This window comes from Solanum tuberosum, unplaced genomic scaffold (assembly GCF_000226075.1).
Source record: "Solanum tuberosum cultivar DM 1-3 516 R44 unplaced genomic scaffold, SolTub_3.0 scf00526, whole genome shotgun sequence".
NCBI lineage: Eukaryota > Viridiplantae > Streptophyta > Magnoliopsida > Solanales > Solanaceae > Solanum > Solanum tuberosum.
Genome location: NW_006239442.1, coordinates 166,193 through 184,256, shown reverse-complemented (window position 1 = coordinate 184,256; position 18,064 = coordinate 166,193). Strand labels below are relative to the sequence as shown.

The 18,064-nt window shown below is 32.1% G+C and overlaps 1 protein-coding gene across 3 annotated transcripts; it reads right to left on the bottom strand.

The window, feature by feature from the left end:
• Positions 1-3,828: 3,828 nt before the first annotated feature.
• On the bottom strand, positions 3,829-11,803 carry LOC102583277 (uncharacterized). 3 transcript variants are annotated; one of them, XM_015304206.1, is made up of 10 exons: positions 11,460-11,803; positions 9,904-10,138; positions 7,687-7,808; positions 7,132-7,293; positions 6,909-7,014; positions 6,579-6,761; positions 5,795-5,954; positions 4,981-5,297; positions 4,795-4,884; positions 3,829-4,238 (listed from the first exon to the last, which is right to left on the bottom strand). In XM_015304206.1, exons 3-10 carry the CDS (start codon positions 7,699-7,701, stop codon positions 4,162-4,164), a joined length of 1,110 nt encoding a protein of 369 aa, XP_015159692.1. In that variant the 5' UTR covers positions 7,702-7,808; positions 9,904-10,138; positions 11,460-11,803; the 3' UTR covers positions 3,829-4,161. The 3 variants fall into 3 exon arrangements, with proteins under 3 accessions (XP_015159692.1, XP_015159693.1, XP_006364944.1); XM_015304207.1 differs by lacking the exon at positions 9,904-10,138 and adding an exon at positions 9,823-9,903; XM_006364882.2 differs by lacking the exon at positions 9,904-10,138.
• Between the last annotated feature and the right edge of the window lie 6,261 nt (positions 11,804-18,064).

The window sequence follows — 18,064 nt, the reverse complement described above, 5'->3', positions numbered from 1 at the left end:
TATTGTAATGCATTTATCCTCATTGAGCATACTATTATTTATGGTGATATGAGAAATGTGGAAATATTATTTTGATAAAGAAAATGAGACAACTTATGTATCCTTGACCATGATCTAGGTGGCAAGTTAATGAAATATTGAGATCGTGAGATTGGTATATGGACTGCAAGTGCCCTATGGGTCCTTCTCCGGAAGCTAAAGCTCAGCAAAGTGTATACGATAGATTGTGCGACATCCTTGGTTTCATCACATCATTGCATTGCATTGACTAGCTTTGTTTGTTGTGTAATTTGCCTCTGATATGAGAAATTGTTTATAACCTTACGCGTTATCTTTATTCACGTCGTTCTTATATAAAATGAAAGCACTGCACTGATGCTGGAATAATACTTTCTATATGCAGGAGGAAGTGTTTCATAGTTTTTTTAATAGGTTTGAATAGTTAATTTATACTCAGTCGGGCAAGCCTAGTGAGTACATATGGATTGTACTTACCCCTACTTTTGTTATCCTTTTGATGTAGATCCTAGTCAGAGTGTTTCTCGTGGTGGTTGATTGGATCTAGCTGGTTGAGTCTATTGGGAGTCGTGATGAGATTTTGCTTTCCAGATTTTCGTTAGACTCCATCTATTATTTACGGTCTTTATTTTTGTTTCAAAGATTTGAGATGTACTTTACATTCTAGTGATATAGTAGATTCTCTTTATGCTTATGATACCAGGTTTTGGGAATTATCTTGTTGTCCTCTTTTATTTTTTGTTTCTTCATTTGTGGCTTGACTCCACTCTAGGAGTCTCGTATGTGTGGTTGCTTATACCACCTGAGTTAAATTCTTTGACTTACATATCAGGTTGGGTTTGGATGTGTGTCATCATGACCTCAATTTTTGGATAGTGACAAATATGATGGTTCTTGATGTAGAAACTGTAAATCCATCTTATCAACTTATGAGCTAGATCCCAACATATCTTTTCCACTACTACCTTGTTCCATATTTGTAGGTTATTAAGATTTAGTCCACTTGCATCTTGGAAAGGCACATCTTGTCCCAGGCTATTAAGGCCCTTTTTTGTAATAGTGTTGGTTCCTGACCAGATGTAAGTTTTGCAGTAGGCCTCAATAAGTTGTATAATCTTAGAAGGAATCACAAACAGTTGAGCTCAATAAGCCTGATGGAATGTATGCGTCCACTTGTATCAATGGGACCAGGTCCTCAGCACAGTCGAAACTAAAACAGTAAAGAAACAAGTGCTGAAAAAATAAAGATCGACAAGAGAGTTTACGTGGAAACCCCCTTGCTCAAGGGAGTAAAACCACGACCTGGCCTGCCAGGACTTTTAGAAATGCTTTTCACTAATCTTCTCTAAGCAAAAGTAAAAGCCAGTTACAAACCGAGATTAGCCTGCTAATTCCAACTCTAAGTAACACCTCTTATTACTTAGACGAGCTAGAGTAAATACCACACTACCCAATATACTAATCGTATCCTGATTAATATAGGTTTTGGAGTAAGAACAGAGTTAACTCTAACTCGGAACTCACAATGATTCACACAAGTTGAAACATTTCTTATCACAACGAAACGAATCCTACAATATAAGCACTATTACAAGCAAACGAAGTAACAGCTGGTACAGGAAGCACTTGAAGTAATCGATCAGATCCCTGCTATTCTTGAAGCTTGAAATATCCCTCTTTGAATGAATAATTCAAAGTGTTGTTTGTTGTTTGATATATACTATGAAAAAATACTGCCAAACGCACAAGTAAATATTCCTAGCTTTATCCAGTGAGCTCTTGATTTTCTATCTCAGGGCACTTGCTTAAATATTACTCCATCTTTCAATGTCCTGTAGACATTGTTTTTCTTTAAAGAATAGTTCATCTAAGCATTGTGCAACTATCTGGATTTGGGCATGGGAAATATTCATTCTGACTTTGGTGATCTTTTCTGGAATATTCAAGAATTCCTCCTTATTCAGACTCTTAAGAGCATGTTTAAGAGCTTTGAGTTTTGTCCACATTTTGGGCATCTTCCCTTTTGGACTCTGTTGGTTTCATATTGACGTTACAATATTATCAAAAGTTGAATAATCAACCCAAATATTAAAGAATTTAAAGGAAGTTTTGGCCCTCCATGTAACCCTATCCACTTTGAGTTTCATGTGAGAATGATCAGATGTATTAAGAAGATCATAAGTAGCAATTACATGTCCCATTGCATCATCCAATCTGAGTTCCCAAATACTCTATTACTTATTCACAATTGAGGTGTGTGGTGGGCTGGTTGGGATCTCTTCACCCTTAATAAGATGTTTTGGGTCGAAGTCACGAGAATGAAGAACTTTTTGGTAGGGAGTGTTTTACTCCCTTGGTGCATCAGAAGTAAACCAAAGAACATAAATTGAAGAAAAGACTAAACAATAATTGGTCTCAAAGAGACTTTACCAGTAAAATATTCTTAAGGACAGTGTTATACATACCTCAAGCTTTCAAGAATTTCTTATTATTTTCGTGATTTGTACAACAATTTTACAACATACAATTCATTTTACATACATTTGACTCTAGGGTACGTTTGGTATGAAGGAAAATATTTTTTTTTCTTACTTATTTTTTGGTGTTTGGTAAGTGAGCTAAAATAGTGTCCCAGACATATTTATGAGCTTCGTATGTCAATTATGAAACTTGTTTTCTTTTCCAACCATTGAAGTAATTTTCTTGATTTTTAAGTAACTTGCTTTCCTCAAGAAAACATTTTAACCAACCAAAAAATGTTTTCCTCTCCTCCATACCAAAACACACTTGTAGTGATAGCATTCATCTTACAATTGGACAGCATAATCATTGGTACAGCAGTTGGTAGGAGTGTACATGACCGGATTGGTTCGGGTTTTTCAAATATCAAACCAAATCATTTGTGTAAAAAATTTAAATTTATAGACCAAACCAAACTAATAAAATTCAGATTTTTTCGGGTTTTTCAAATAACAAACCGCCATTGTGTCGAATTTTTTCAAACCAAACTAATAAACCTCGGATTTTTTCAGATTTTTGGATTTTTTCAGTAAAGTTTGCATACAAACATATAATTAACTTGTGTTCCAAATATTTCTTTAGTCCAACCAAAATACAATTATCTAATAAGGTGTTTCTTAAGAAAATAACATAAAATATGAGATGAGTGATGACACTAAAATATTCAATAAAAAATAATAATGAAATCATCATATAAAATAAATATTGCAAAGTCATAATGAAAATGATCATAATTTAAAAGTACTAAATCATGCTAAAATAAGTTTAATAAGTATTAGTTACATTACTAAATATTTAAGGAAAATTAAAATTAGATTATGTATTTTAATTGTCTAAACCAATGTAAAACTAAAGAACAAATATTCAATATTATTGTCATTCTTAGTGTTGAATTAATTTTCCTTTTGCATTAGTATTAAATTGATTTTGATTTAAGTTTTATTATAATTATCAACATCTATGAATTATAATCTTTATTGGACCATTCCGAAGTCTAAGTTTTAAACTTGAAATAATATATTAAAAGATAAAAAACTATGAAATAGTATAAGAAATATTTTAAAATTATATCAATATAAATATTTTTATGTATAAAATAAAATTTTAAAATTACATATATAATGTCAGGTTGGTTTTTTTAGTTAAAACCAAACTAACCCAAATATAGTCGGGGGTTTTTTTCCAATACCAAACCAAGTCAAACCAAACCACTAGTCGGGTTTTTTGTTCGGTTTGATTCAATTTGTGGTTTGGTTCGATTTTCGATTCGGTTTTGTACACCCCTAGCAGTTGGTTAACAGATTTTATCTGATTGTTAATGTTCAGTACCCAAGATACAAGCTTAATAATATCAAAAGGAATGAAACTGACATATCCTGACATACTTCTACAAATGACGAGTCGCGCAAGCTAGGGAAGTGAAATCTATTAGAATAGAAAATAGTGCAACTCGATCAGTATAAGAATAAAGCGAGGTAAGTCATTGGCACCAGAAAAGTTGGGTTAATAACTACATAGACATACCTACCACAGGTAAATCAATGTTCTTAGCTGATCAGATCATTTTACGCCAAACTCCTTATTCTGGCTATGGAATTAAGCACGTGTTCGTGTCAACTTAAACTAGGACTTCTCTTCATCTGATTGAGGACATGCTGCAGGCCCTGGGGCAGCTTCAACATCAACGAAGAACTCCTCAACTAAAACAAAGCCAAACCAAAAGCATAAGAATGATTATTTTATACTCTAAGAAAAGCATACAAAGTTTAGCTAGATCGAGTCATGTCATCTTTTAACAGTGGGAAATGTTCATGCCCAAGAAACTTATTCATGATCCTCAGACAGATAACTTTTCTAGACATGCCTTGTTTCCGGGTAATACATTGTTTCTTGTAATAAATGTCCATACCTTCGTTGAGAGTGTAAATTTAATATGCAAATGCAAAAACTATTTTTTTTTTTAAGGCCATGGAGTAATCATGTATCAGTATTTAAATGTTCATGACTAAACCATGTCACACAGGGCATAAAAGCAAGACTCCATTCACGAGGATCAGAGTCGAATTCCTTACAAGATTTCAAAGTAAAGAAAGGAATACCGACTATTAGAAGACTCCAGCCGTTAAATCTATCTAAATAATTTCAGAAAAAGCACATAGATTTAGAGATACTTAAAGCTAATGCTTTTTTGAACTTCTCAATCTGTTTCTGATTCAAAGCATAAGACTACATGGGCAAGAAAGTAGTAATTCTCACCTATATCTTCTTGTTCTGGAGAATCAAGCAGAATATCTGAATCGGAAGGCAAAAAGGGGGAACCAGGGTAGTTTCCTAGAGATCCTAAATCTGCAATTAGTATTGGAGCAAAAACCTCTGTCAGATTTTGCTTTCCAGGAGTCGTACTATTAATAAAGTTTTTGAATTATGTATGAGGAAAATTACCTCCCAAGTTTGACAAGTCTGCTGTTAGATCCGAAAGACTGAAATCCCAAGGAATCTGATCCAAGGATCTCAGCAAATCTCTAGAATTACCAACACCATTATCTGGTGGAAGTTGCAATCCTACTGAACTTGCTACATCAGATGGGAACGAAGAGTCAAGCACTGATGTGTCAATTCCCATCCCAGAAATCTCCGAAGCGGTGAAGGGGAAGTGGCCACTGGAAGCTACTGATGCAGGGCTTACAGGCATATCAGACATGGCATTGCTAGGTGGAACAGCTGGTGCTACATCGGATGCACTCGTTTCTACCACCATACTGTCAATAAATAGGAAAATGTAAAGTGACATTTGCCATACCATTTCTTTTAAAAATCTACTATAGAAATAGCTTTTCATCATTTTAAGCCCATAAACATATTTGACCTTGTATATATAGTGTAATTTTTGGACGAATGGGGTTTAGATGAACCCCTTGAGGCGCCCTAGCACCACCCCTGTGGGCAAAAACCTAAACAAAAACACGAGGGATTGAGAAGAAAAGTAATCTCTTTCACCAACCTCAGTGCTACTTAAACAACGAGAAGTGGCGAGAGTTCTCACCAAATTCTATGAAGCATGAAATGTATATACTTGTCACGGAGTAAAGTTAAATTCAAGATCTTTGCAAGTATAATATGGTGAGTATATAAGATAAACATGAATCCTATAGGGAAAACACGTCGAATTGGGAAGTGTTTATGGATTTTTATAGGTATAGTCTCACATTTCAAAGTTTAAAAGGAAGTTTAAAGCCTATAAAAAATGAATTCTCACTCATTTCCAGAGTTCATTTGCATTGGATGATAGTTGCTTGGTGCAGGCACACCATTAACCACATGGCAACTGGACATGCCCATCGGATCAAAATGAGGTTGACCTGCAGCCAGATGCGGAGGTTGCTGTAGGACGGGGTATCCCATGGGTAAGTTGTTGACTGCACTGAAAACAAGAGGCAATCAACAATAATGGCAATAAAGTATACAAGAATATTATTCAATAGCTCTGTAGATAACACAAAGTTCCTGTTCACTTAAAGTAGCTTAAGTCCACTTCAAAAGGATGCGATAGTTTAACGTTGTTCCAGAAATGAAGAAGGATGAAAGGGAAGGAGTACAACAACTTCTATTGTCTTAACTCGTTATGCTTCCTCTCATGGATGCCCCCATTTAGTTCTCCAAGAAAGCAGTATTAATCCAAATTAAGTCATAAAAGCGAATGACACAAACTAAATAGGGAACTCAACTGAAAGCCTCTAACATCGACAGCCAACCAAATTAGTTTTTTTTTCATGATATACAGTTGGACAATGTTAAAATGAAGCTCCTTGAAGAAATAGTTTCATTTTCCCAGAAACAAAAGTATGACTTTTGTAGATTAATACAGTTTAAGCTTATGAGAAGGGAATAAAAAAGCACATGCCATATCTGAAGCAGAACCTACACTCCCGAAGGAAAAGGGTGATGGTCCCCATCCTTTTCAGAATATGAAACGGCAGGAAGACGAAGAAAAAAAAAGAATATGAAATTGAATGAAATGATACAACGGTAAATAAAATTACCTGGCATGGTATTTATCCCATTCTGCATCGGAGTCAATGGAACCTTCGGAGGCACAGGATATTTCATCAGATGATATTGGTGCTCAAGCAAATGATTGAACAAGATGATTTGTTTCTTCAGTTTAAGCCTAATGTAGTAGGCCCGAAAGAAATCTGCATTTTCCTCTTCCAATTTTTGCCAAACTGTATTCAGTATGAAAAGGTATAAATGACTGAGAACTGACATACATTATAACCAAAGTAATGATAAATATGAGAAAACATATTTCAATTAAGCAGCAAATACATAACCATTATAATCACCAACAATTTCATTTTTGATTAACATACCAAGAGCTGTAAATCCGGGATCTATCCTTGCACGATTAAGAAGTGTTTTAACCACTTCATCCTTGTTCATATACAATTGTAAGCAGCGTTCAATCAAATTTTGAACCTACATCACCATTTGTGTCATAATAAGTTAAAGAACAAGGTGCGACAGAGAACGGAAACTTCCCCTACACACACATACTTGTATAAAAGTATGTGTCTGAATGAAGAACTATCTTACTAGCTCAATATCTTCACGTGAAACTTTTCGGTTGTCATTGCCTGATGCAGAAACTGAACCTGAATCTGCTACAGGTATATCGGTTGCATTGTTCTGCTGGTCACTTTGGGCCTCATGAGAAGCCTGAGTTGAAGATTGTTTCTCAGTTGTGTTTTGTAGATCCTGAATTTGTTACAATGAACAATTTAAGAAAAAAAAGTTCCATATCTGAACAACAAGTTACAACTTACCAAAAGAATCTAATAGCAAAAATGGTTTCAGAATTTTCATATGCATACATATTTGCTGGCTCTATAAGAAGAGAATGTTAATAAATAGTTAACTATAACAGGATAAAGAGGAACATCGTGATTACAGAACGGAGATTACTCAGCTTTATAAAATAAGCCACAAGAGTAAGCAGCGAGTTAATTGAGTCATAACTTGCACTGAGAAACTTTTCGAACAAAATAGATAGCATTGCCAAAAAAGTAAATTCCATAAATCAAACCAGAGAATGACATGAAGGATCTGAACACATCAAAAGGAGACCTAGTAAGATATAAACACAAGTACCTGTGTGGTCTTCATTTTAGCTAACTGCAAGCACACTAAATATCTCCCTGAAGCTCCAATACGCCATGGCAATAACTTGTATTACTACTTTGAAGATCTCTCAATAAAGGAGAAGAAATCACCTGAGAATAAAATGGAAGAAAGATTCAAAAAGAATTACAAGTCCACAAACTGTGTAAAATAAGAAGATCAAACTTCAGCATAAAATTTCAGGATAAAGCAAACATCATTTTTGAGTGCACGACACTCATATCTCTTCGGACCATGTAGTAAGATGAAATTGAAACAATATCTTTCAACTTCTGAGGAGCATAGTTGATCTACTCTAATTAGTGAACTCCATTTTTTGATAAAATCAAAATTTTTGCACTGAATATCACACCGAGATAGTGTCATCATGTTTCCAAGGATCCATCAACCCATCTATGCAAAAAAGAAGGTTCCTTTTTCACCAAAAATATCAATGAAACAAAAAATCTTGATTTTCTGTCATTTACACCCAAATTGGCCAAAACGTGCAAGAGGAGTTGCTCGACTTTCCATCTCTCCTCTTCCTAGCATCCATATTTTCCACGTACCAGCTTGTCAAATACTTTTCCATTGTTTGAGATGCTCATATTTAAGACAATTCTACTACAAGGTAGTAATGTAGTTTTTTTTTAAGAGGAAGTTAACTGTATTACAGAAGCAGCATTAAAGAAGTGTGAAGTAATTGCAGGTTGAGCAAAAACCGAAAATTGAATACCTTTCTTATCTAATAAGGATTCTAAGAGGCTAAGAATTGATTCTGCATCATTTACAAACGCCTCCTTACACCAATAAGATGACAAAAAAATACAATTAAACTTGATCTGTTTGACTGTGTTTGGCTTATCTTCAAAACATCTAGTGTTTCTTTCCCTTCACACTGTCCGCCATATGCATGTTGAGAGAGTCTTCCACCACTATGATTTCTTGTTCCTGTTCTGCCACTGTTCCATCAACTAGCAGTTGTGAGGTTTACTTGGCATAACCCACACTGCGATGAATAACCAAATGGTTTATGGTTGGTTTCTACATCAACCCCATATAGTTGACATCTGCTACGTAGAAAGATGCATCTTCTTTGAAGAAATGTGTCAGGCAAGCATTATTGACTACCACCCAAGAGAAGCAGGTCACTTTATACAAGGTTCTAATGTAGTAACAGATGGTCCACATCCTTCCCATTCATCTAGCACATGTGACATCAACTTACTATAAACATCTCCTCTTCTTCAGATTATCTGACATTAGGTTAGGATCGGACATAGTATACCATATAAAAACCCCACCTTCAGGTGTTTTAGTATTCCACATGACTTCCACATGGTCCTCGTATCACCTCCATTGAGCAGGTAGTTATAGTATGAATTCATAAAAAAGCATTTGCTGCTTACCCATTTCCACAATATTGTCATTTTTCCGTACAAAAAAAAAAAGTATTTTGTCATTTTCCCTATAGCACTATACATTCCTCTGAAGGAAACTATCCACTTCATCCCACTCCAATCTTGAATAGATCTCCGAAAATAATGCTTCCCCACATGCTTGTCCTTCTTCCTTCAAGGGTACATACCTTTGACTGTGATTCTTAACTGTGAACCAAATGAGTCTTGAGAACTCCTTCACTCCCCTCATGCTTTCCTCTCCACATGCATATGCGGCTATAACATTATCAAGGAAATCACTCATGCTCATTAAGTATTTTATCTTTATTATGATAAAGTAGTAACACCATAAAGTAATTGTTTTGGTCTATTCTATAGGTATATACTGATATGTGTCTCTTTTTTACAATTTTGATTTACACCTCCCTGCCTACATTTGTAATTAGGATTAAGGACAAAGAAAGAAAACAATCCAAGTGGATTTGAATTTAACTTTCTAATCCACTATCATGTCCCACATTGGTTCAATTTTCTTATCATTAGGCTAAGAATATCTCACCCATTTCATCCTCACTCTTCTTTCCATCAGCTTTGGATGGAAATATGGTCATGTCATCTTTTTTCACTTTCATATCCTCATTTCTCCTTTGATTTTCTCTATATCCTATTCTTTCACATTTCAATTGATCTTTCCCCATTATTTTCACAGAGAGAAAAATAAACTTACTGTACAACATAGTTGTGATCCCCAAGGCATGACAAGGAATAACAAGATGAAATATTGAAGCTACAAGGGATCAAACATAACCTGTATCGCAAGAGCATGGTGTCAGATGGGAGCTTGAATGGATATCAGTAGAAGTCAGAACAATGAATGTGATGGAAGGGACATTGTGAAAAAGGAGACGATTCAGGGTAGAATATCCACTATTTTGAGGTGACTCAGATCATTAGCAACCCAAGCATGCTAGCGTTGAGAAGCAATAAATTGTTATTGATCTTGTATACAAGAACTAAAACATTATTTCCACAGATGGCCACAACTGAAAAGGGAGGATCTTTCATGAAGACGAAGTTCAAAATTTCTTTCCATCAGGGGAAACAATAAGGAAATCAATTATCAAGGTGCATAAGCATGAGGAACAATTTCAAAAATGCATGACAGTTTCTCCAATCTGTTATTCAACATAGAAGAGTTGGATGAGTATACTTGATAACTTTGCATCCTGTCTATCCAGATACTCTAGGTGATTTACAACTAATTTCCCAACATGAGATGAGATTAGCATGGATTATCGAATGCCAAACCAAAGAGAATTTTCAGCTTCAATCTGGTAGCTCAAATGTGCAATTCTCTAAAGGTCCCCGCTGTCTTTACTTATAAGTTACATTCTGCCACGAATCTAAAAGAATAAGCAGCAGCCATTAGATACAGATATGAGACCTCTCGGGCTCTGTAAGGCGATGAATTGCTGCGTCTTTAACTAACACCGCAACTAGGACTACTGGCAGAACTAAACTACTGAAAATGAAAAGGATCTACTTGAAAGAAGACTACCAAGAGATTGGCCTATTTGAATGAGCAGAACACTTACCAACAACAACATACCCAGTGTAGTCCCACAGAGTGAGGTGATGAGAAGGTAGAGTTTACGCAGACCTTACCTCACAAACTTTAGCATCAGCAATACCATTAAACAAAGAACCATGATAACAAAAAGCCTATTTTTATTTTTTACAAGTAGTATCCATAACAAACAAGTCTCGAAAAGCTCAAACAAGATTGACTTGCCAAAATGATCAAACTATCCACTATCCACAAAGATTAAGTCTTCTCTACAAAAACCATCACTTTGAAAGAAAAATCACAAAAATTCTGTACTATGCTGAACAGCATAAAATACCCTTGCTGCAATATCCACATAAGAAATCAAGATAACCATCCCCATTTCAGAAAAGAAACCAGCAGAAGTTATGAACTAGTAAAGATCAGATATCCACATTGCAAGAGCCTAATGTATCACAATACATAGAAGCAGAAACTCTAAAAGATCTCCAGATAGTTGCAACAGATTACTACTGCAAAATCAAGATTGTAGTACTAAAATACTCCTCATGATTATCACCAAGTACAACTAACAAAATTTCCCAAATATACAAGAACCCCATCTGATAAATCTCCACACTAGCTCCAACCAGTGTAAAAGAAACACCAAAGATTGCATTTTAAACTAAAATTAACCCAATTCTTGAAATAAAAAACCAAAAAAATGCAAATAAGAAAATACCCAAAAAACAAAAACAGCAAAAAAAAAACAAGTCTTTGTATAAAAGAGAAAAACAGCTAGAGAAAACAAGACAAACCTGCAGTTCCCAGTAGCAAACAAGATGCAAATTTGAGCTTGCCAAACCAAAAAAAAAAAGACAATTCTTGAAGTGGGAATAAAGTAGTTTAATTAGGAAAATTAAAAGAAATTAAAGTTGGAAAATTGGCCATAATAAAGAAGAAGAAGCAGAAGAGGAGGAGATTGGGACAAAGAAAAAAATGGTTTTTTTTTGTTTTCTTTTTTGTTGGATGATTATTGGTCCTTTTCTGTTCAGTACGGTGTTGCTGTTACTGTAGCTGGCAAGTGAAATAATGAGAAACTGGAAACTGCATATTACCGCCAAACCATAGTTTAACATAACTAACTATTTAAACTATTATATTTTATTCTAATCATCCATGGTTGTGGTGGGAGGCGAGAAATCTATATATCCTTGAGACGGAAATAAAAAAATCTTGTTTGATCTGAGGGATAAGAATATATAGTCCTGGATAAAAGTTTGGTATCTTGTTTGGTTGACATGTTTGAATAACTTATCCATCATTTATATTATAGTGATGAGATAAGTTATCTCATACATAGAATGGGATAAGTTATTCCAAAATAATTAATCCCAGAATAATTAATCTTGGGATAACTAGTTCCCAACCAAACGACCCGACAATTTCAGTTGGTTGATTATTTGAATTCTAATTCTTTGACTTGTAATCTAGTCCTTTATTTCATTTCCTCTTACCCTAAAAAGGCAAATATATCCTCAATTTTTCTACTTACTCTGTCCATTTTTACATGTCTATTATTTTAAAAACGAAAAAATAATTATTCAACAATAAAATCAAGAGTCTATCTATCTTATCATTGTTATTTAAATACTCCCTTCCTTTTAAATTAATTGAATTGTTGAGTCATTTTTCATATTTCAAATTAACTTAATTGTTCATACTTTTAGAATGTTCTTCCAATTTTATCCTTCATTAGTTAGTATTGGAATTAGTTATTAATTAATGTTTAGTTATTTAAATCATAAATTTGACAATAATTAATAAGGGTAAAAATGGAAAGTTATGTCTAATTTATGTCTTAATCTTCTTTTCTTAGAGGGTGTAAAACACCTCAACAATTCAATTAATTTGAAATGGAGGGAGTACTATTCAATATCTACTACATTTTTCAAAGCATTAAGTTTGATATTTTCAAAGAATAATGTAGCAATATTACCTATATTATTTATTATTTATTTAGGTGTGTGTCAAGTCAATAGTGAAAAATTATTACTGGACAAAGAAAATATTTAAAATGGATATACTCCTCATTAATAAAATGATGTATATATATTTTTATCATGTAATAAATATTACATATATATCCTCGATGTCTAATAAATAAGGCATATTTTATCATTTCATTAACAAATATATATTTACTAAATGAAAGAAAAAAAAATCTAAAAACAGTTTTAATTTTATTTTTTTAAAATGTCACATTGCTTTAATAATTACCTCACCCATTATTTTACTCCCCAAAATCCGACCAAATTAAATATAATTCAAGTCCTCTTTTATTTAAATCTGATCCAAACCTATGTTATGACTGAGCATAACAGTGATATTGAATTTTTTTTTTCTTCATTTGGGTTTGGTTAAATACTTCTTTTTATTTCTGTAAATATAGATTTGTTATTAAATAGAATATATATATATATATATGCAACATTTATTAATTGGCGTAGCCGCGTGGGTATGTACGCATCATTTTGCCAACGAGGTTTATAGAAACGTTTAGGCAATACAAAAAAAAAGTTGAAAATCAGTTGGATAAGAAGATAAAATGATTAGAAGTGATAGAGGTGGAGAATATGAATCTCCTTTTGTAGAAATATGTTTGAAAAATGGAATCATCCATCAAATTAATACCCCATACTCACCTCAATGCAATGATATTACGGAAAAGAAAAATTAAACTTTGAAGAAAATAATGATTGTCTTACTTATAAGTTTGGGTTTACCACAAAACTTGTTGGGGAAGCTATCCTTACAGCAAATCGAATACTCAACAAAGTGCCCCACATAAAAACACGGGCTATTCCATATGAGAAATGAAAAGAAAGAAAACTCAATTCGAAATATTTCAAAGTGTGAGGTGTCTATCCAAAGTCCAAGTTCTTATACCTAAAAAGGTCAAAATAGAACATCAAATTGTGGAGTATGTTTTCGTTGAATATGCCAAAAATAATAAGGCATGTCAATTTTTGGTTCATAAATCTGAACATCCAAATATTCATGAAAATACGACAATTGAATCTAATAGCACTGAGTTTCTTGAACACATCTATACAACCGTATAAAACTAGATTCTAGTTGTTTAAACGACCTCAGAAAGACCCAAAGAAGAATGTACATAATAAAGAAAGTTCAAGGCATAACAAACGTCAAAGGACATCTACTCTCTTTTGATATTTGATTTTGTAACATTTCTTCTTGAAATTGAGCCTCAAACATTCAAGGAAGTTATGTTCTCTACGGAGTCATCCTTTTGAAAATAAGCGGTCAATGATGAGACTGATTCAATCTTAAGTAATCATACTTGGAAGCGGGTTGATCTTCCTCCGGGAAACAAACCTTGGGTTTAAAATAGATTTTCAAAAGGAAATGAAAGTTGATGAAATTGTTGATGAAACTATTGACAAATACAAAACAAGACTTGTCGTCAAATGCTTTAGACTGAAAGAAGGTTTTAATTATTTTGACACATACTCATCAGTAACTAGGATTACTTCCATTCAGATGTTAATTATCCTAGTTGTAGTATATGACCTTGAAATCCATCAAATGGATGTCAAAACAATTTTCTCAAATGGAGAATTGGAGGAAGAAATTTACATGGAATAACCTAAAGGTTTCTTGGTTCTTGATAAAAAAAAAAAAGGTATGCAAACTTATTAAGTCACTTAATAGACTAAAACAAGCACCCAAACAATGACAAACAAAGTTTGATCAACTTATGTTGGCAAATAGATTTAAGATCAGTGAATGTAATAAATGTGTTTACATTAAAAATACTTTTAATCGAGTGATTATTGTATGTCTTTATGTGGATGATATGTTGATAATGAATAACGACACTAGTAACATAAATATTATTAAGTGTATGTTTGCTAGTAAGTTCGATATAAAAGATCTAGGAGTTGTCAATTTGATAGTGAGAATTATGATTCATAAAACTCCTCACGGTGTAGCATTGTCTCAATCTCATTATATTTGAAAGGTACTTAAAAAATTCAAGTACTTAAACTTCAAAAGTGTAAAAACATCAATGATGTGAATATTGATCTCGCTAAGAATTAATGTGAAAATCAGTCTCAATTGGGTTATGCCTGATTATTGAGAAGTTTGATATACATCATGAATTGTACACGACCAGACATAACTTGTGATATAAGTAAACTAAGTCGATACACAAGTAATTCCAACCAAAATCATTGGATGGCAATGAAAAGAGTTTTAGAGAAACTTAGATGACACTCAAAACTTTGTTTTACATTATAGCAAGTATCCAACAATCGTTGAAGAATATAGTGATGTAAATTGAATTACTGGATCAAATAAAACTAAGACAATGAGTGGATATATTTTCATCATTGGTGAAGGAGCAATATCCTAGAAATCATCCAAACAAACATGTATTGTTCTCTCTACAATGGAGTCTAAGTTCATATCCTCATACAAGGTCGACAAAGAAGCTTAATAGCTCCGAAATTTCTTAAAAGACATTCCATTTTGCCAAAATCAATGGCCCCTATATGCATACATTGTGATAGTCAAGCTACAACAAAAAGGGTTGGGAGCATTATGTATAATGGTAAGCCTTGTCACATACAACGAAGATACAACTTTGTTCGAAAACTACTCTCTAGTGGAACTATCACAATTGACTATGTAAAGTCAAAGGATAATGTGCCATACCCACTTACAAAAGGCTTAACTAGAGAGGGAGTTGATAGATCATCAAATGGAATGGGACTATGACCGAGGACAAGTCATTGTGACGGTAACTTTACCTAGAAGATTAGAAATCCCAAGATCTAGGTTCAAGGAGATCAAACAAAGTCAATGACGATAATTTAACATTGTCAAAATTATTTTATGGTCTATTCTCATGATGAGACAATGTTCAGTAACAAGAATAAAGACATAAAGACTTTTTAATGATTTCTAAGTGTATTACAAGGTATATCGAATGGTGTATCTATGGGATAACACATTTAGAAATCACATATGTATGTGTGAAGTGTAAGCCACTTTAAAGAGAATCCAGTAAGGCCAATTCTCTACGCACTTATAAATCAAGAAGTGTTCATAGCTGAAACAAACAAGACAATGATACTAGTTAAGTGTATGTACTTTGTATGTGTATATTGCGTTAATTAATAATATTATGTATATAAAATAGTAAATTATTATATGTATGTTATATTATTAAGTATAAAGTTTAGAAAAATAATTGTAAAAATTTTAAGATGAAAAATGTATTTAAAGAGGACATGATAACTCAAGCATAACAATTAAGGAGAAACAAATTAAATGTAGTGAACAAAATATTTCCATTGCTATAAAAATATCTAAATATTGGTATTGATATACGAAAGCGCACCCTAAACAATAAACTAAAGGAAAATTGAATTACATTATATATGAATATAACACATCTATTTATAACAAATAAACAATAATAGAAATGATTATATATTTCAATATATTAGAAATGATTATATATTTCAATATATTAGAAATGACTGTTTCAACATGTTAGTGTTCTGACATTAAATTAAGGTTTGGAGGTATTAAAGTCTTTTAAAAAAATTGCAAGATAAGCTTGCTTTAAAATGTTGTAACTTTTGCATTGTTATTTGAACCTAAGTAAGAACTCTTAAAAAGATCCTCTTTTTTATGTTTAATTACAAACTATGCCCTGCCCATGGTGAATATGAAGGTTCCCACTTTCTATTTGTCATAAATGTTATTAGTCTTACAAAAGATTTTGCAAGATAAACTTGCTTTAAAAAATTGTATTTCTTGCTTTATTTTTTGTATCTCAGCAAGAGCTTTAAGAAAAGTCCAATCTTTTTAATTTAATTACAAATCCTGCCCTGTCATTGAAGAATATGATGAACCTCACTTTTCTATTTGCCACAAGTATCATAAGACGCGGGCTTTGGTCCACTTCCATTTTTTTCCTCTTCCATTTGGCATAAATTTCATAGATACTTTCCCCGTTTCTATTTATTTGTCAAATATATTTAATAAATTAAAAAAAAATTCTCCTATTATACATTAAATTAATATTATTAAAAAATGTAGTGAGTAAATATGTTTAAAACTCTATAAACTAATAAGAGTAAAATGATAAACTCATTATATCAATCATTATTTTCTTAAGAGGTGTGTCAAGTCAAAATTTCACAAGTCAAAAGGGTCGGAGGGAGTACATACTTCATCCGTCTTTTACTTGTCCATTATTCAAAAATATTATTTTTTTTTATTGTCAATTTTCATATATTAAGAATAAATTTCTTAAAAAATTATATTATATTTTTAGTATTAATTATTTAACCTATAAATTATTTTTTTAATTGAATATATAAGTCCAAATATGACAAGTAAAAATGAGCTGACATAACATATAATGAGAAGAGATTGTAGAAAGGATAAATAATGAGAAGAATCAATTATAGGAATCAAGGAAAATGTTATCCTCTTATTGGCTGAGAGTTTTCTCGAAAATCAATTCATATCCACTAATTATAATTAATAAAGTAAATCGTAAATGTTATCTTTAATTTGACTCTTATAATAATAAAATAATATTTTACTTGTTTATTTTAATAAATTAAGAAAATTAATTATTTTTGCCTGACTTTATCATTATCCTTAAGTAATTCTATAAAATACTAATATTCAAATTAAACTCCTAGATAATTGAGAGACTAAAATTAAATTAATTAGTAGCGTATGCACATTTTCTTTATTTTTATCCTAATTGTTATTTTAACGAAAATTTATTAATTTGACTCTTATAATAATAAAATAATATTTTACTTGTTTATTTTAATAAATTAAAAAAATTAATTATTTTTGCCTGACTTTATCATTATCGTTAAGTAATTCTATAAAATACTAATAGTCAAGTTAAACTTCTAGATAATTGAGAGTCTAAAATTAAATTAATTAGTAGAGTATACACATTTTCTTTATTTTTATCCTAAATGTTATTTTAACAATGATATATTAATAATAAATTTTAAAATATAATTAATAAAATTATTCCGTAATATGTTTCTGGTAAAAAAACTAAAAATAAGAACCTTGATAACTATTGAAAAAAATGTATTATCTTTCGCTAATATATAAGTAGTAATACTCTATATGTGTATGAAATGTTGATTTAAGTATCTAATGGTATGATGTTTCCATGAGTATAATAATTTATTATTTGACAATCAACATCTATTCATGGATCGAGAGCGTATTCAATTTTTAGTATGCAATACTATGAGTATATGATTAATAATTACTTAGGATGTGTTTGTTAAGATTAAAAATATTATTTTAGAAATGATTTCTAGGAAAATAAATATGTTTCTTA

Bases quoted from the DNA above. Each gene is read 5' to 3' on its own strand.
- LOC102583277 (XM_015304206.1), bottom strand. The intron at 7,015-7,131 runs GTAAGATAGTTC...ATGGTGATGTAG, and splicing joins CACGTGAAGATATTGAGCTA to GTTCAAAATTTGATTGAACG. The intron at 4,885-4,980 runs GTAATTTTCCTC...TACTAATTGCAG, and splicing joins AGACTTGTCAAACTTGGGAG to ATTTAGGATCTCTAGGAAAC.